We start from the raw sequence: 20,384 nt of genomic DNA, 5'->3' as shown, positions 1-20,384 counted from the left end.
ACTAACTCTCCCCACGTGTCAGATCCTTTGACTCCCGCTCAAGGGACTCACGCTCAAATGGCGCCAAGTACATCCAGGGCGCCCATAGCGTTTACTTTACAAGACATGGCGGCAGTCATGGATAATACACTGTCAGCGGTGTTAGCCAGACTACCTGTATTTAGAGGAAAGCGAGATAGCTCTGGAGTTAGACGAAATACAGAGCATACTGACGCTTTAAGAACTATGTCTGATACTGCCTCACAATATGCAGAAGCTGAAGAAGTAGAGCTTCTTTCTGTGGGTGATATTTCTGACTCAGGGAAGATGATGCAACCTGATACTGATATTTCTACATTTAAATTTAAGCTTGAACACCTCCGTGTGTTACTCAGGGAGGTTTTAGCTGCTCTGAATGACTGTGATACAATTGCAGTGCCAGAGAAATTGTGTAGACTGGATAAATACTATGCAGTGCCGGTGTGTACTGATGTTTTTCCAATACCTAAAAGGTTTACAGAAATTATTACTAAGGAATGGGATAGACCAGGTGTGCCGTTCTCTCCCCCTCCTGTTTTTAGAAAAATGTTTCCAACAGACGCCACCACACGGGACTTATGGCAGACAGTTCCTAAGGTGGAGGGAGCAGTTTCTACTCTAGCAAAGCGTACTACTATCCCTGTCGAGGATAGTTGTGCTTTCTTAGATCCAATGGATAAAAAGTTACAGGGTTACCTTAAGAAAATGTTTATTCAACAAGGTTTTATCCTACAACCCCTTGCATGCATTGCGCCTGTCACTGCTGCTGCGGCGTTCTGGTTTGAGTCTCTGGAAGAGGCTTTACAGGTAGCGACTCCATTGGATGAAATACTTGACAAGCTTAGAGCACTTAAGCTAGCCAATTCTTTTGTTTCTGATGCCATTGTTCATTTGACTAAACTAACGGCTAAGAATTCTGGTTTTGCTATCCAGGCACGCAGAGCGCTATGGCTTAAATCATGGTCAGCTGACGTTACTTCAAAATCGAAGCTGCTTAACATTCCCTTCAAGGGGCAGACCCTATTCGGGCCTGGTTTGAAGGAAATTATTGCTGATATCACTGGAGGAAAAGGTCATGCTCTTCCTCAGGATGGGTCCAAACCAAGGGCCAAACAGTCTAATTTTCGTGCCTTTCGAAACGTCAAGGCAAGTGCGGCATCAACTTCCTCTAATGCAAAACAAGAGGGAACTTTTGCTCAGTCCAAGACGGTCTGGAGACCTAACCAGACCTGGAACAAGGGTAAGCAGGCCAAAAAACCTGCTGCTGCCTCTAAGACAGCATGAAGGAATGGCCCCCTATCCGGTAACGGAGTAGGGGGAAGACTTTCGCTCTTCGCCCAGGCGTGGGCAAGAGATGTCCAGGATCCCTGGGCGTTGGAAATTATATCCCAGGGATATCTTCTGGACTTCAAGGCTTCCCCCCCAAAAGGGAGATTTCACCTTTCACAATTATCTGCAAACAAGATAAAGAGAGAGGCATTCTTACACTGTGTACAAGACCTCCTAGTTATGGGAGTGATCCATCCAGTCCCAAAGAAGGACAGGGACAGGGATTTTACTCAAATCTGTTTGTGGTTCCCAATAAAGAGGGAACCTTCAGACCAATTTTGGATCTAAAGATCTTAAACAAATTCCTCAGAGTTCCATCATTCAAGATGGAGACTATTCGTACCATCCTACCTATGATCCATAAGGGTCAATACATGACTACAATGGATTTAAAGGATGCTTATCTGCACATTCCGATACACAAAGATCATCATCGGTTTCTCAGGTTTGCCTTCCTAGACAGGCACTACCAGAGCCACGGGGCATAGCAGTGGCCCCTTATTTAGACGGCATCCTGATTCAGGCGTCAAACTTCCAAATTGCCAAGTCTCATATGGACATAGTGTTGGCATTTCTGAGGTCGCATGGGTGGAAGGTGAACGAGAAAAAGAGTTCTCTATCCCCCCTCACAAGAGTTTCCTTCCTAGGGACTCTGATAGATTCTGTAGAAATGAAAATTTACCTGAGTCCAGGTTATCAAAACTTCTAAATTCCTGCCGTGTTCTTTATTCCATTCCTCGCCCTTCGGTGGCTCAGTGCATGGAAGTAATCGGCTTAATGGTAGCGGCAATGGACATAGTGCCGTTTGCACGCCTACATCTCAGACCGCTGCAACTATGCATGATCAGTCAGTGGAATGGGGATTACACAGATTTGTCCCCTTTACTGAATCTGGACCAAGAGACCAGGGATTCTCTTCTCTGGTGGCTATCTCGGGCCCATCTGTCCAAAGATATGACCTTTCGCAGGCCAGATTGGACAATTGTAACGACAAATGCCAGCCTTCTAGGTTGGGGTGCAGTCTGGAACTCCCTGAAGGCTCAGGGATCGTGGACTCAGGAGGAGTCACTCCTTCCAATAAACATTCTGGAACTAAGAGCGATATTCAATGCTCTTCAGGCTTGGCCTCATCTAGCGACAATGAGGTTCATCAGATTTCAGTCGGACAACATCACGACTGTGGCTTACATCAACCATCAAGGGGGAACAAGGAGTTCCCTAGTGATGTTAGAAGTCTCAAAGATAATTCGCTGGGCAGAGATTCACTCTTGCCACCTATCAGCTATCCATATCCCAGGTGTAGAGAACTGGGAGGCGGATTTTCTAAGTCGTCAGACATTTCATCCGGGGGAGTGGGAACTCCATCCGGAGGTGTTTGCACAATTGGTTCTTCGTTGGGGCGAACCAGAACTGGATCTCATGGCGTCTCGCCAGAACGCCAAGCTTCCTTGTTACGGATCCAGGTCCAGGGACCCCAAGGCAACGCTGATAGATGCTCTAGCAGCGCCTTGGTCCTTCAACCTGGCTTATGTGTTTCCACCGTTTCCTCTGCTCCCTTGTCTGATTGCCAAAGTCAAGCAGGAGAGAGCATCGTGATCTTGATAGCGCCTGCGTGGCCACGCAGGCCTTGGTATGCAGATCTGTGGACATGTCATCCTTTCCACCATGGACTCTGCCGCTGAGACAGGACCTTCTACTTCAAGGTCCTTTCAACCATCCAAATCTAATTTCTCTGAGGCTGACTGCCTGGAGATTGAACGCTTGATTTTATCAAAGCGTGGTTTCTCCGAGTCAGTCATTGATACCTTGATTCAGGCCCGGAAGCCTGTCACCAGGAAAATCTATCATAAAATATGGCGTAAATATCTTTATTGGTGTGAATCTAAGGGCTACTCATGGAGTAAGGTCAGGATTCTTAGGATATTATCTTTTCTCCAAGAAGGATTGGAGAAAAGATTGTCAGCTAGTTCCTTAAAGGGACAGATTTCTGCGCTATCTATTCTTTTGCACAAGCGTCTGGCGGATGCCCCAGACATTCAGGCATTTTGTCAGGCTTTAGTTAGAATCAAGTCTGTGTTTAAACCTGTTGCTCCACCTTGGAGCTTAAATTTGGTTCTTAAAGTTCTTCAGGGGGTTCCGTTTGAACCTCTTCATTCCATAGATATCAAACTTTTATCTTGGAAAGTTCCTTTTTTGGTAGCTATTTCCTTGGCTCGTAGAGTTTCCGAGTTATCTGCCTTACAATGTGATTCTCCTTATCTGATCTTCCATGCAGATAAGGTAGTTCTGCATACCAAACCTGGGTTTTTACCTAAGGTGGTATCTAATAAGAATATCAATCAAGATATTGTTGTTCCGTCTTTGTGTCCTAATCCTTCTTCAAAGAAGGAGCATCTATTACACAATCTGGACGGGGTTCGTGCTTTAAAGTTTTTACTTACAAGCTACTAAGATTTTCGTCAAACATCTGCTTTGTTTGTTGTCTACTCTGGACAGAGGAGAGGTCAAAAGGCTTCGGCAACCTCTCTTTCTTTTTGGCTAAGAAGCATTATCCGCTTAGCCTATGAGACTGCTGGCCAGCAGCCTTCAGAAAGGATTACAGCTCATTCTACTAGAGCTGTGGCTTCCACATGGGCCTTTACAAATGAGGCTTCTGTTGAACAGATTTCCAAGGCGGCGACTTGGTCTTCGCTTCATACTTTTTCAAAATTCTACAAATTTGATACTTTTGCTTCTTCGGAGGCTATTTTTGGGAGAAAGGTTTTACAGGCAGTGGTACCTTCCGTTTAAGTACCTGCCTTGTCCCTCCCTTCATCCGTGTACTTTAGCTTTGGTATTGGTATCCCACAAGTAATGGATGATCCGTGGACTGGATACACCTTACAAGAGAAAACATAATTTATGCTTACCTGATAAATTTATTTCTCTTGTGGTGTATCCAGTCCACGGCCCGCCCTGTCATTTTAAGGCAGATATTTTTTAATTTTAAACTACAGTCACCACTGCACCCTATGGTTTCCCCTTTCTCTGCTTGTTTTCGGTTGAATGACTGGATATGGTAGTGAGGGGAGGAGCTATATAGACAGCTCTGCTGTGGGTGTCCTCTTGCAACTTCCTGTTGGGAAGGAGAATATCCCACAAGTAATGGATGATCCGTGGACTGGATACACCACAAGAGAAATAAATTTATCAGGTAAGCATAAATTATGTTTTTTCTAGACCTGATAAGTTCCTTCAAAGTTTATATGTTAAATTTAAGAAATGATGTATGTATTCTTAGTAAAAGAGTCACCTAGGCCTGTATAACACTGGATATTCAAAATATGATGAATGTATAAGGAAATGTTAAACACAACATGTATATATGCAAAGATGTCATTCCTGTTGCAAAAGTTTTAAAGTACATGTACTGTTCGAAAACTCTTTTATCAATAAAGCTCTTTTTGAAAAAAGAAAAAAAAATTACAGTCAAAGTTAAAATGATTGTTCCTTAAAATGAAATTTATGCACTAAGTGATGAACCTTATCTGTTCTATTTATAAATCCTCATCCTTGTCTAAGTATTTTGTAATTGAACCTTATTCCTAGGTTGTGATAAATGTTGGTGTATAATGCTGAAACAGCACACATTACCATAATATATTGTTCACACCATTTTATCTTATGAATTTCTTTCAGGAAGTGTGTCGAAAAAAAAAATATGATTTTAATTTTTAACATGTTTTTGTAAAAATCAAGAGATTCACCGTTATGGAATTAATCCCAGAAATTATGGATCTGCCCGGGGGGTTAATCAGAGATTTGTAAATTATAGGTAGACTATAAAAAATAGGAGTTTTGGGATATTTTATGTGTGAAATTATATTCACACATATTAATGAGTCCTTTGTCTTTCGCCCCTGTCAATATTTCACCTAGTTTCAATTGATAGGTTTTAATGGGATTTTCTTTCAGTCTTTTGTATGTATTAAAATCATTTAAGAGTCTATTTGCCTCTTTTAGGTAGTCAGAGGTGTTCATAATAACTACCCCGCCCCCTTTGTCGGCCTGCTTGATCACTATTTTCTTATTGTTTCTAAGCTCCTTCAATACTTTATTTTCTTCCTTATTCAGATTGAATCTCACAAAATTGTCTTTGTTTCTCTAAATCCTTTTTGATTTTTTGTTCAAACTGTTTAATGTTATCTCCCTTCTCATTAATTGGATAGAAGGAGGATTTATTCCTCAGACTTGTATGTACAAATTTTGTTGTCGCCTCAGTTTCTATTCCAGTTTTATTAGTGTTTTCTAATGGATGTTTTAGAAAGTATCTTTTTAATGTAAGCCTCCTTATATATTGATTTATATTAATTTAAGTGTCAAATTTATTCATCTTCATTGATGGGGCGAAGGACAAGCCTTTATTTAGAACCCTTTTCTGTGTTTCTGTTAATGCCATTTTGCTCAGATTAAAGATCCCTTTAGTTTTTATCTTAGTCTCTTTGGTCCCTCTCTTTCCAAATTTTCTTCCTCTATCCCCGCTCTGTTTCTTTTTTCCCCTTTGAATTTTATGTTTGGTCCCCTGCTTAATTCTAAAAAATCCCCTGATGTGCTTGCTATATTTGTTGTATTTTCGAATCTACTTTCTATTCTGGATTCATCTCTTTGTCTCAGTGGTTCAAATCTATTTCTTGTTTCTATATTCCAGTGATGATTACCCCCATTTGTTGGGAATTGTTCATATTGTTGTCTATGGGTCCTATTATCTTCATACCTTGTGTTTTGGTGTGATCTCCAGTGATGATTTTCCTCATATCTTATTATGGTGTGGTCTCCATTTATTATTAAATCTGTATTCCCTATAGTGACTGTTATAGCGATACCTCCTGTTTTCCCAATTTATACTCTTCAGTTCTTGAGTCATATCTATCCCTTTCATCTGTTCTCCAATAGTTTCTATTATCCCTTCTATTTTTATTTCTATATGTGTGCCAATCATTCCTTTCTCCTCTTTCAAGACCATTCCAATTATTTGTGTTTATATTTTGTCTTGTGTTACCACCCTTATGTGTTTGAGTTTTCCCTACATTTTTCACTTCTATATTTTTTCCTTTTTATTCTTTTTTTTTAAACTTTTAAATGGTCTTTCCTTAAAAACCTCCTAATTTCCATTTTCTACTGAGTAGTCTTCTTCATCCCTATTTACTTTTCTCAATTTCCCTTCGAGTTTATTGTTATTCAAGTCCTGTAGATGTTTCACTAAATCTTTTTGTCTATCAATAAACCATTTTTCTTTATTATATGGTTCCACCTGCATTCATTACTTTTGGGAATTCAGAACCTGGCCACCAGGAGGAAGCAAAGACACCCCAGCCAAAGGCTTAAATACCTCCCCCACTTCCCTCATCCCCCAGTCATTCTTTGCCTTTCGTCACAGGAGGTTGGCAGAGAAGTGTCGGAAGATTAAAGATAGTCTCTTATGGAGGGTAGTACTCTTCGAAATAGGACTGGATTTTTAAGTAATCCTGTCAGCCTCTCAGTGAGAGCATGGATGAATGTTAAGAGTCCGGAGATGGAGGGAGAGTCTTTCTGTGAAACCATCCCAACTCATGTTAACAGCTCCTTAGCAATCAGTTTCGCTGCCTGTTTTTTCTCTCAAGTCCATGTCAGAAGCGAGGCTACTATCTGTCACACTTGAAGGGCCGTGCTCATGTTCCACGGCGTTGATTCCGATAAGATCGTTTCACTTTACTTCAATGATGTGAAAAGTAATGTAAACGAAGTAGTCAGGGTCGCAGTTGGACTCCTTTATCTTTATAAGGAATCAAGGGTTTATATCTCCTGAGGGGGGTTATTGAACAGGGGGGGGCTTTAATCATGTTTGTTATGTGATTCTGTCTGCTAATGTGTAGTGTTATTTGGACTCGTGGCTAGATCGGAACATAATGTCCTTTTCTTGTCAGGCTGCGCAGCCCTAGTAGGCCTTGGCACGCTTTTCTATGGCCTGCTCGGTGCATCTTGTGACGAGGCATGGTCACGCTTCTGTGCTCCATTTCCGTATTCCTGACCATGTGGTGATGGAGAGAGTCTGTTTCGCTAGCTGTTTTGGTCTCAGGAGGTGGTGAGTGCCCCAGCCATTGGGGGTGTAAGGCGCCATTTTTTATTGTTCTTTCCAAAATTGCTGTATACCAAGTTATGGAGGATTCTGACTTTTTGGAGACGGATGTCTCTGATTTAGATTCTACTTCTTGTGAAGAGTATGAAGTGGCCCGGGTAATCCATGCCCATCAGTTATGTTCCGAATAACTAGAGTGCTCTCTTCTCCCGATACAGGGAACTTAGAGTCCGCCAAGCCATCCGCCCCTGAGTATCCCATATCCCGTGCGGCACATCCCCTATAACCTTCTTTGGCTACGCAAGCAGGTGTCCCTAATGCCGTTACCCCTTCTCCGGAAGGCAGCTTGTTTCCTCCAGAGGTTACGACACTGTTCCGCATGGCCATATCTATGGCCCTGGCGCATTTACATCTTCCAGAGGAGGTGTTGGTGAGATACTGTCCGTGTTATGCTAAACGGGGCTCGTCGGGTGTGGGATCACCTGGGTCAGATCAGTCATCTGGGGAAGCGGTCTCCTCTGAAGCTTCAGGGGCCCAACCCTCAGGGTCGGGGTTGTCAATTGCCCCGGTGGAGGTAAGTCTTGCTTTTTGTTATAGACTGGCGTGCCTTCATGTCCTGCTACGGCATGCTTTGCCGGTGCTGGAGGATCCCAGTACTAATAGGCTAAGGGATCCTCGGTCTTCTGTTCCAGACGGCAAGCTGGGTTAGACATGTGGGGGATGAGGTTAATCTCCTGGTCGTCTTCACTTTTCCTTTCTTTTTTGGTTATCTTATTCCAGTTCTGAGCTGTGGAAGAATGGGGTCTCTGATTGGCTGGTCCCGTTGGTGTACCCATTCTTCTTGGGCGTTCACCTGCGGGTGCTGCTCTTCTTTTATTTGATCCGGTTAGGATGTATTTTATTTATTTTTTAATAACCTCATGTCTTATGATTTCTCAGTTGGAAAATATTTCTTCTCTGAAAATTGATACTAGCGATTTAGTGGTCACTTGGGCTCTTCTGCGGAAGTCGCATGTTAAGGTGTTAGTACATTGTTATGTCTTTAAATCCTTTTATCGAGTCCTCGTGGGGTCTCAAATTTTCTGTGGCCTGGTTCAGTTTGGAGTGCCCTATGTAGCAGGCTATTTCTGTTCCTTATGGTCTATATCATCCACGTGGTGCCGGTGTAACCGGCTGACCTGGCTGGGTGGTGAGTTGCTCTCTCGGATGAGGAGTTTATTATTCTTGGTGCTTCTTCAGATCAAATAATCATTGCTTTTTGTAAAGTAAATCTTCCATAAGTTCCATAAAAAAATTTGAGGCTCTGCCCCTGCAGGGCTAAAACATTGTAGAGGAAGCCTTGGTTCCCAAACGTCAGGCTGGTTCTCGTTCTGCCTTTGGGTGGGGCATCGGAGTATTGTACTCAGTCCCCACTGTCCTGTTCCTTCAGAGCGGATCCTAGTAGGGATCAATCTGGGCGATTTCCCTCATCTTCTGTTTTGAGGTTCTCCTCTTGGAATCTGTTTTCCTTGATGATGGTCTCTCTTCCTTCGGGTTGAGGTTGATGGGCTTTTTGTCCCCTTCTTTGGGGTTGGCTTCGGGTAACCTGTTTCTGGAAGTTAAAGCCTTTTGGTTATTCTACTTCCCGGAGCTTGTCTGCTCCCATATTTTTGGGAGAGGTACAGATTAGACTGTCTCCCCTCTTTCCTGTGTCGCCCCCGCTTAGGCTTTTATGGGTTTTCTCACCGCAAGGGGCTTGGATACATGCTCCTTCTTCAATCCTCAAACTGTAGGGGTGTCAGGGAATGGAATCTTGGGGATCTTGGAGACTTTTGTTAGCTTCTCTACCCAGATTCTAAGGGAGATGTGGTGTAGTGGTTAGCTCCACCGCACCTGAAGCAGGAGGTTGTGGGCTTGAACCCAAGTAAAGTTCCTGTTTTTCTTATCCGTCTTGTGCAAAGTCTACTCCGTATGGGGTAACCTAGTGGTTCCTCAAGGGTTATTAAATATTTAAGCCAGCTCCGAGTTTTTGGGTGCCCGGGTTTGTTTGTCTGGTCTTTGACTGGAATTTTGGGGGTCTGTATCCAGATCCCTTAGGACTGTTCGGGATGGCCCAGTTTCCCGGTTCCGGGATGTCTTCTGTTCCTACGGGCATATTTTTTCTCTCTTGCAGGGAGATTTAGACTTCTTACTGGGCCGGCCTTAGTGGCCGGATGGTTTTTCTTTCGGTAATGTCCTTTTAAGCTCATCTACAACTTTATGCTTAAGCCCCGCTTTAGTAAGACTGATGGTTAGCTTAGCTGTCTAATGAGCGGACGATTTGCAGTTTGAGTCCAACTGCAGCCATTTGCACCTTGATTGTGTGCTAGCAAGCTGTTAAGTTCTGGCTTTGCTTTCCCTCCTTTTGGGGGTGAATTTGACATTCCATAGTATCCGCCTGGTGCGTGGAGGTATTTTTTATTCCTCTGTTTAGTGGGGATGTTCCCCCTGCCTTGCGTGCGGGATGTCAGTGTGTAGGGATGGATTTCTTGTGCCATACCTTTACTGTAGTTAGAGGGTCTCCTTTTGGGAGTGCCCTTTGTCTTCAGGAAGGGGGCTGTATCTGGATTATGGAACCCAAGCTCTTGGGGGGGGGGGGCTGGATCCCTGCCTTTTTCCTTCCTGCAGGTCCTGTTGATCAGGGTACTTTTAATCCCTAAGCCTTTTGGACATTATCAGTCACTTTGGTGCTGGTTCCGCTGCCATAGCGAGAGTCAGGGATCTGTCTGATCTGTTGATCTTAGCCGTGTATCACAGTTATTGTGAACTTTCTTAAGATAGAGAGCTTGTGGTCAGCTAAAGCTCCTGGTTCTTTTAAGAGAGGCTTCGCGGGGATCCCTCCTCGGCAGGTAGTTTTCTCTACCGGGTTCTAGGTTCGGTTCCTTCCTTTCCTGTCCCTTTTTGGGAAGGTCCTGTCCTGCACTGTTTCGGAGTTCTTCTGAAAAAGGTCCTGTGCGGTTTTATAGCTAGGGTGGCCACCTGTGGTCGCTAAGTCCTTATTTGTAGCAGGACGCCTATGGCTGTTTTTCAGCGGCTCCCGGGGACGGTTTGTCTTTCGGTTGCTCTATTCTGGGTGCGAGTGAGTGCTCTGTGTAGGGGAGGGATTTTTCTTTCCTCCCTTTAAGTTCTTAGGACTTTTCTTGGTCCTTTGCTTGAGGTAGAGGGGGCTTTACAAGCCCTCCCTTTGCCTTGCTGCATCTGCAGGGTCTTTTCATAGGTGCCCTGTTCCTCCTGGTCCTCTCTCTTGGAGTTCCTTTTCTTGGTCCTTGTCTCTTTGGGTTCTAAGGGTCCTTTCGGATTCGTTTAGCTGAGTCTCTTTTCTTCCCCGCTGGGGGAATGTGGAGTTTAATTTTGCGGGCTGCGTGCATGCGTGACTCCTCAGAGGCTTTTGGCTCGGTCGAGTCTAATAACCTGAGCGGTCTCTAGCATGGGCCTTGCTGGTTTTAACTGTTGGGCGTTTATCTTGGCTTTTTCCTTTTTGTCCTTTGGCTTCTAGGGAAGTGTTTTTTTATGTCGGGAGTTTGGGGTTTTAGGCTGTGGTGCCCTCAGAAGGGGCCGCCTTTTGTACCCGCCTGTTTTGCATTCAGTGTCCTCTATAGCTTGGGTATTGTTTTCCCAAAAGTAATGAATGCAGCTGTGGACTCTTCCCGTTTAAGAAGAAAAACTTAAATTATGCTTACCTGATGATTTTCTTTTCTTCTGACGGGAAGAGTCCACAGCTCCCCGCCCGCGTTGTTCATAAGGGGCGGCCGTATTTTTTTGTTTCTTCTGGCACCTTTTTCACCCTGATATTTCTCCTACTGTTCCTTGTTCCCTCTGCAGAATGACTGGGGGATGTGGGGGGAGGTATTTAAGCCTTTGGCTGGGGTGTCTTTGCCTTTTCCTGGTGGCCAGGTTCTGAATTCCCAAAAGTAATAAATGCAGCTGTGGATTCTTCCCTTCAGAAGAAAAGAAAATCATCAGGTAAGCATAATTTAAGTTTTTGTTGCCGGATACTGGTTTTTAACCTTTTTGTCTTTGGACTTGTTTTTTGGTCTTCTGACTGTGCTGCTGCCATTTCACATATCTTCCTCCATCACTTTATAAATTGCTACTAACCATTTGCAATGTATAAGGCAGTGTTTTTCAACCAGTGTGCCGTGAGAGATCCTCAGGTGTGCCACGGCAGACTGACAACAGTGCGGGGGTGTCCCTCTTTCAAATTTTGAAATATTGGGAGGTATGTGACAGGCTCATCAGGCATCATTTACAACCATGACATTGACATTCATTCACAGACAATAATTATGATTGTTTGTGAATGAATGTCAATATGTCATGTATAGTTTGTAGGAGGCATGGCATGACAGCACAGTACAGTGTGTGTGTATGTGTATATATATATATATATATACTGTATATATATCCTGTATTAGGCTACAATGTGTGATTTTGTAAAATTTTGGGATGGTGGTGTGCCACAGGATTTTTTAATGTAAAAAAGTGTGCCACAGTAAAAAAAAGGTTGCAAATCACTGGTATAAGGTACTCAATGTAATGTTGGTTAAATGGACAGTCAACTCCAAAATGTTTATTGCTTAAAAAGATAGATAATCCCTTTATTACCCATTCCACAGTTTTACATAACCAACACAGTTATATTAATATACGTTTAACCTATGTGATTACCTTGTATCTAAGCCTCTTTTGATCACATGGCTATTTATTTTTCATCTATTGACTTGTATTTGAGTTAATTAGTGCAGTGTCATCCACAACTTCATGGGCATGAGCACAATTGTATCTATATTGCCCACATAAACTAGCAGTCTCCTGTTGCTAATAAAAAATCATGTGATAAGAGGCTGTCTATAGGGGCTTAGTAACAGGCAGACATTTAGAGGTTTAAAGGTTATAAAGTATATTAATATAACAATGTTGGCTGTGGAAAGCTGGGGAATGGGTAGTAAAGGCATTATCTAGCTTTTTAAACAATAACAATTTTGGTGTTGACTGTCCCTTTAAGCATCTGTGTAAGATGATTGTGAGAATTTAGAGACCATCACTCTTCAAGCAAAGCAAAGACATAACTAGAAAAGTGTAACATTTAACTTGTACTTGTAAATGAGGGATATACAATGTAAGTGTGTGTATATGTATTTATACATATATTCATATACTGTATATATTCAGTTATTAAGCACTCACTGGTCTTCAGCCGTCTGTATTAAATAAGTATTTATTAGTGTGACGTTTCGGGACAAAACACAGTCCCTTCCTCTGACAAACAACAGTTGAAAATGGCAAACCTTTAAAGGCAAGTGAAAAGGTTTGTGATTTTCAACTGTTGTTTGTGAGAGGAAGGGACTGTGTTTTGTCCCTAAACGTCACACTAATAAATACTTATTTAACACAGACGGCTGAAGACCAGTGAGTGATTAATAACTGAATATGTACTTGAATACTTTATAGCACCCTGGTTGCTATTGTTGGATGGTGAGAGTGCATACACCAAACTACCAATATCTTATATTCATATATAAATATAAAATATTATCCAAGCAAGTGCACTCAAACTTCTAATGCAACTGGGGTTGCTTGAGCAACTCCAAGGATGTAAAATAACTAAACACTCCTAAATACCATTATGTATATGGAGTGCACTTGTTTGGAATATGTATACATATATTGCAACTTTAATAAAAGATTATTATATATACCAACTTATGTCAAGGAATGGAAACAACTGACAAATGGAAAATATTCAGAGGAATTTGGAGTTGGAGAACTGGAAAATGCATTTACACTGACTCGTAGTTAGCTGCACAGATGAAATATTATCCTCTACTGATTATTCTTTTGTGAAAAAGATTCCAGCCATCATAATGTTATCAAAGTGCATACAATAAATGCGTATAGTGATGCATACATTGTAACCACCTGTAGTTTAGATGTGGATCGCTGACTGGTCACATGCTTCCCCACTGTTTATCAAATTCCATATGTGAAGATAACACACAAAAGCCACAAGAGTTTATTTTTCATTCAGTGTGAAACAGTATAATTTCTGGACACTTTGGAAAAATAATAAATTGTCCATGACAAATGCTTGCAATATTCAGTTGCCATTTTTATGTGGCTTTATAACTAGCCTCATTATGTTCTAGGGATGACTTAAATGTTTATTTGTGGCTGAACATGTGTGTGTGTGGGGGGGGGGGGGTTCTGTGTATTGATAAAGGTCTTTGGTGGAAATTTGTAAATGTTTTCACCTTTTGTAGCAAGTACCCAATATGTAATTATTATTAGATTTGAAGTTGGTTGTTGTAATGTTAGGATCTGTTCTGGGAAAGATAAATAATAGGCATGTGGATTTATAGGTTTCTGATGTCTCCAAATGTAAAAGGTTGCGGCCTTTTGCAACACTTGGTTCTTTTCAGAGCCGGATTTCATCTTGTAATAGTGCAACACACTAAGTTCTGTGCAAGCCACCACATTTGGAAATTTCCGAAAACCTCCAAATGCACAAGGCTGGTAAATAATATCCTGTCTGTCTGTCTAAAGCTTATTTTAATTTCTGTCTGTCTAAAGCTTATTTTAACTTTCCTGTGTAACCCCTTGCGTCATATGGACGTAGGTACTACATAACACAGTACTTTGCCCAGCATAATGTGTTTGTGTAGTACCTACGTCCAACAATGTGGCTCATGCTGTGGTCCCCGCTGGTAGCTTGGATCGGCCCAGAGGAGGAGGGGAGTGGGAGTGGAAGAGGTAGGGTTACCTACACTACAAAAAATATTTTGAAAGGAGAGGGAGGAATGGGGCCCTACACTACGGCAAAAGATCGGGGAAGGGGGATCTTAAAGAGGGGAGGGGGGTCCCCTACACTACAGATACAAATTTAAAAAATAGACTAGCTACCTGTAACAAAGATGGCAGGAAGTAATAGGAGGGTTATAGAGCTGTTTGGATCAGGGAGGTCATTGGGTGAGGAGGGTTCCCTACCCTACTGAAATGTGAAAAAAATAAAACACCTAAACAGCGAACTGATAGACTGTCTGGCAGTACCTAAGATTGTGGTGACCAGTAGGGATGGGGGGTGTCAGGTATTATGGTAATCCCTACACTAGAGCAAATATTAACCTTACAACCTACCTGATTATCCTCTTCACTGCTGGAAATTTCAGAAGTCTGTTGCGCAGCTGCAATAAATGGCCTTCTAATCACCAAAAAGCAATGGCGAAGCATGTCTGCTTTTTCTGAACAAAGGGGACCCCAGAGAAGCTTTTACAACCATCTGTTATATGACTGCAGTAGTTGTGTTTAAATAATTTTAGTGAGAGACCCAAAGTTTGTGAAAAAAGTTAACAACTATTTTTTTTTATGATCGTATTTGGCAGCCAAATATTGGCATCAAATATACCAAAATGGGCCTAGATCAATATCTTGGGTTGTCTACTTTAAAAATAGGTAAATTTAAAGAAAAAAGCTTTATTTCTTTATAAACGAAGTGATACCAAAAATGTTTAAAAAATAACATTTTATGCATTTTTATCTGAAATTCTCGGTAGCAAATGGGTTAATCTTGTCTTAGTTTGTTTATTAATTGGTAATTTTTAATATTTTTTTTGTTTTTAGATTCCCTCATTTCCTGCCTTCTTTCCTTCAAAGTTCTTATTTGAGGGGTTTTTCTTTACAAATAATATAGGCTTTAAATATGCATACTACTTAAGTGTATATGCTACTTAGAGTAATTGCTTGAAGTATTTATTGGTGAACTGTAGTTGTACCTATTATTATTATCATCATCAGTTATTTGTAGAGTGCCAACAGATTTATTAGAAATACTGCTGCAGCGGCTACAGCAATTTAATAAACAATGGCACTACAGGTGGGCAATCTCCCAGTTTTATCAATAAAAATATGAGTTTAATAAATTTAATATTTATAATCCTTTGTACCTGGGAGTGGTGCTTTGCATAACAAATTGCTGCAGCGGCTGTTTGTACATCATTTAAAGTGTCATTAATTTCAACAAAATTCTAATATAATATATTTAAAATATTTTCAGTTAAAGATTTTTAAAGCAGTTTTAAATTGATTTTTAAATGAATAAGAACTACAGTTTTGTGGGACTGGCTGTGAACAGCTACACACCACACAAACATAAAAGCTATTTTTTTTATCAGCATAGGAATATGTTTTTTATCAAGAACTGTAATACATTTAAAATGCTGTGTTTTAGATGCAACAGACAAAAAAAAATGCTTTACATGGAATGTTGAATTCTATTTATGGCCGCAAACAAGCCAAGTTTTAAAGATCTTGATAGTTAATATAATCCACTGGTTCTGATTTCTTCACCTGTGTCTAAAATTCTGACCACTTTGTAGCTTTTGAAGACTGGCAACTAATTTGTTACCCAAGCTTGAATTATTTAATTTGTAGTAAAGCAGAAAAAGGACATTCTTGTAAAGAAGAGATTCCGTTTTAGGATAACAAATCCAAAATAGTTATTTGTAGGAATTATTCACTTGTCTTTTTACTCATTTATAACTTGACTTACATAGATACTTGTATGCTATGGTCAAGTAATGGTTCAATAAACTAGAAGCATTTTTATAATGTGTTAGTCTTGTTCATTTAAAGGAAGGATTTATTCTTCCATTGTTTTCTTTTCAACACGGGGAGAAATCGTAACCTTATAGGCTGCGTTCGGCAATCTCTCCAAGTGAACTGGGACTCGCTTGGAGCGTTTTCTGAATACTTGCCAGTGAGACGCTAGGCGTTCTCTAAGTGCTCTGATGACATAAGCTGGGACTTTTCAGAGCAAGCTCAAACGCTTGACAACATGGCAGCCTCCACGAGCAACACATGTGTATATATACATACAGTATATTTATATACACATATGTTGCTCGTGGAAGCTGCCATGTTTCTGTGTCAGCAACTGTCAAAAGCCGCATAAGGTATAGGTTTATTGGGAATATAAATGTGCAACAATACTATTGTAAAATACATACAATATGTAAATTAATTAGAAATATAAAAGACTACACAGAGATTGACAGTGAGGTGTGATTAAGAGGTCCAATCTCATATCATACCTAGTTCCTGATTGGCACATACACTAATGTAAAAGTTACTGTATGCATTATTTATTATCCCAATTTTTGAAAGTACTATTAAATTTACAACACTTATTTATATAAATATTGTAAATTTAATAATACTTTTACAAGTAAGGGCGCTAATAATAAACGTTTGCATGCACATAGGGATCTGCTGCACGATAATGAATTACACATATATAATTCATATGTGAGACGTTTCTATTTGCATGCAATATTTCTAATACTTAAAAGGTATTATAAATATTGTATGCAATTAGAAGCATCTCTGTACTATGCAGATCCCTTTGCGCATGCCTACTACAATGTCAATGCGTGGTGACGTGGGACGTTGCAATGGGAGCGTTTTGTCAGAGCTCCCTAACTGGTGACGTACCCACAGCGCCACGTCATCACCCCAGCATATGTGCCTTCGCTGGGAGTAAGTGCTGCCCAAACGCGGCAATAGTGAACAGCATCAGATTCTTCTCCTTTGAGATGTATACATCAGTATATTAAATGTAAATACTTTTGTTGCATTATCTTTAAATTAATATTGTAAAATTGAGGAAATCTTTTCATATGGATTGCAAGGCCCTAACATTAAGATGTAATACATTTGTTCATGTTCATTGTTTTTCTTTTTCTTTAGGCAGCTTTAAGTGCCTTGAAACAATTTTCGGAAAAAGGACTGGATTCAGTAGAAGGGTCTCTTATGGCTGAAAATGGATTATTTGAGTAAGTATTGACCAAAACATGGTGCTGAAGTGCTTGTATGATGTAAGATTACGTCTGCATGATAGTGTGACATATAATTGTACATATTTTATGAGATGAATTTGGACAATGATTAGCTTTGTGTTGCTGTGTTACTATTGTTGTCCTTTAAAACTTTTAGTAGAAAAGCTGTGAAAGTTAATTTTGTTTTTAGCCATTTAAACTTAAATAAAAACACTTTCACAGCAATCTGTCAAAATGTAAATATAGAATCTTTTTTTTTTCATTGAACCAAAAATAGGTCATATATATATACATTCTCCCATTGTTTTTATAAAATGGTCAGTGGTTTGTTTTTAGACAAAACAACTTAAAGTAGTAAAAAAATACTACCAAAAACATTCAACTTTCATCTCCTTGTTTAACTAAACTAATTGCATAGGATGTAGTCATTTTGCGGGTGAATTGCCTTGAAACTGAAATGTGACATGCTGAGATTTTGAGCAGATAGGGTGACTTTTTTTTTTTATAAACAGTAATTCCATCAGAGAGGTCTCCACATGATCTCATCATTATGCTATCTGAACATAAATATTGTTGTTTCACTTCAAAATGTCACCTCTCAGGATGACCTTTGAATCTTCCGTGCCATCAGCTAATAAACATGTCTTAAGATGTGCAACCCTGGACCTTAAAGCCTCTTGTGAATGTATTAATCTTTCAGACAGGCCAAGCATCGGGGAGAAAATGCAGACAATAAGCAGACTAACTCAGGCACCACTGCTCAGGACTGCAAGGATTCAAAGGCTGTCGTCTAGGAGCCCCCATCATCTACGGCTGCCACTGCATCCTTAATAACCTGTCAACACGCAATAGGGTGTACGTGTACACGGAAACAAATCACTAATACCATTACACAAGTCTTATGTGAAGACAACGCTATTCTAAAGCAAGAGATAAGACATGGTACTGTTTATACAAAGAGGGGAAGATATTAACTTTAAGCACTTCCCATGCAACTCAATCCCACATCTTAATTTAATTGCCTTGAAGCAGTAGAAACCTGATCTCACCAGTGCTTCAAGTTAGAATTTATTAGCAAATGTGTTAAGAGAGATGAAACTTAACATTAAGCATCTAAACACTTTAAGCAGAATTTACCCCCAAAAATATATATATATAGAAGCATACACATTGGTGAGAATTAGCGTGTTTTTGTTTTATCTAGATTTCTCAATTTTTTTTAAAGTAAATGCTTTGATATTTTAAAATTTAACCAATAACGGTGCTTAGTGCTTGTGAAAGTTATAGTTGTTGTCTTCATATATAGTCAAGAAGCTTAACTTTTTTGATGAAGCAAAATGCAGTCTTCATTACGAAATACACATGGCATTTAGGAAGGCTCCAGATTAACAAAATCATGAAAAGCATTTGCTTAGAACAAAAAAGCTAATGTTTGTATCATTTTGTCATAGTGTATCACAAGTAAAAGTTTAGGTTACAGCCACTCTATAGTCTACGTACAGATATATTTCTTTCCCCTGACTTACACGCTTGGTGTGAAGCACATTTACACCCATTGTGTTACTGACTCACAGTCGCATCAACTGAGTGTTTTTAATACCTGCATTCTGAGCTGTGACATCAGAAGAAAAAAACACAACAATATATATATATATATATATATATATACACATACATATACATACATATATATTACAGAGGTTCATGACTTAATAGGCACTGTGTCCTGTGGTGACCAGTTTTGTAGGTGGATTGTCAAGCGACTTGTAGAGACGGTGTTTGGCTAAAATGCAGTAAAACCACATCAGTTCATGTTTAAATCTGTAGTTGTGTTTTTCTTTATTTTACTTCAACAAATGAGGTGTAAAAAAAAGTAAATCTTTCATGCATCTGTTGTTTATTTGTAATCAAGAGATCTTTTTTTTTCTAGGTGGTGGGAGGAGAAGGGAGTAAGTTTTGTTCTTATTTTTGTCAGCTGCAAACACACTTCCCTGCTGTTTGGTATATGTTGTGTCCAATAGCAGCAAGAAACATAAATGTAATTACTTGGGTGACTCTGACTGCTCTGCTATATAATATAATGAGGGGAAAACTAAAAGTGACTAAGAGTCCTGAACTAATATGGTATATTTTTTACATGACATATACTCCTGTAACATATACTATCATGCATGTACTTCTTTTAAAACCGTCTTTAAACAATAAATATTCCGGTAATAATGCATTTACAGGAAAGAGTAGCCTGAGAATAATATGCAGATGTATTTTTTTTTTTAAATAAACAAAACCTTTGTTTGTTTAACTACTTTAGTTTTTATAAAGTATTGAGAGCTGCCATGTTGAAATCTAAGTTTCCCCTTATCTAATCAGTTTTACTAATGACATTTAGGGACATATATAAAACAGGCAATAACGTATCCAAACAATGATGTGTGGAATATAACAATTTTGAAGCAACTCATCCATTTGCATAGCTCAGTGTTGGACATTTTATTTGCCTGTTTTATATCTCTGTCTAATTGTTCTCCACAAAAGAGATTAGATAAGGGGGGATCCAGACACTCATTGCTTTATAGAAACATGTCATTAGAAAGAATTAAATGACAGGAAAAGGGTGCAGTATACAGCACAATTTTCGGTTTATTACTCATAATCAAACATTTTATATTTCAATCTCCAACTGTTTAATGTCCCTTTAACAGAGAGAAGCTGCTATTCCTTCCCACCATCAAAAAAGGCAAATTAGTTTTCACATCATCCGCAGTGTGAATTTGTATGCTGCTTATTTAATAAGCATGAATATATGCTAAAGATCTTATTAATTCAGGTTTTTTTTTGTTTGTTTTTTAAAGGGACAGTGAACACCTTGAGATTTTTATATAAAATGTTAAGTTATACAGAATAAAACAACTTTGCAATATATTTTCATTATTTATTTTGCTCCTTTTTCATGTAATTTTTCTCTGAAAATTGAGGAATTTATCATTCTCAGAACTTGAAATTCACCCTGCTGACGTCTCAAGGCTGTGTGCTAAATATCTGTTCCTAATTGGATTTATCAGATAACAACTTCAAAACAGTTCACTTTATTCTAA

At 39.7% G+C, this 20,384-nt stretch overlaps 1 protein-coding gene across 2 annotated transcripts in view; it reads left to right on the top strand.

Annotated features, from left to right (window-relative positions):
- Positions 1 to 19,109, top strand: part of STAU2 (staufen double-stranded RNA binding protein 2) — a 1,329,984-nt gene extending 1,310,875 nt beyond the window's left edge. For both annotated transcript variants that reach the window (XM_053715129.1, XM_053715130.1), the window contains exons 14-15: positions 17,201 to 17,286; positions 17,990 to 19,109. In XM_053715129.1, coding sequence (XP_053571104.1) covers positions 17,201 to 17,286; positions 17,990 to 18,083 — 180 coding nt within the window. In that variant the 3' untranslated portion in view covers positions 18,084 to 19,109. The remainder of the gene's footprint in view (positions 1 to 17,200; positions 17,287 to 17,989) is intronic.
- The last annotated feature ends 1,275 nt before the right edge of the window (positions 19,110 to 20,384 follow it).

This window comes from Bombina bombina, chromosome 5 (assembly GCF_027579735.1).
Source record: "Bombina bombina isolate aBomBom1 chromosome 5, aBomBom1.pri, whole genome shotgun sequence".
In the NCBI taxonomy this organism is placed as follows: Eukaryota; Metazoa; Chordata; class Amphibia; order Anura; family Bombinatoridae; genus Bombina; species Bombina bombina.
Note: the sequence above shows the minus strand (reverse complement) of the source record. Positions and strands in the feature narration are given on the sequence as shown.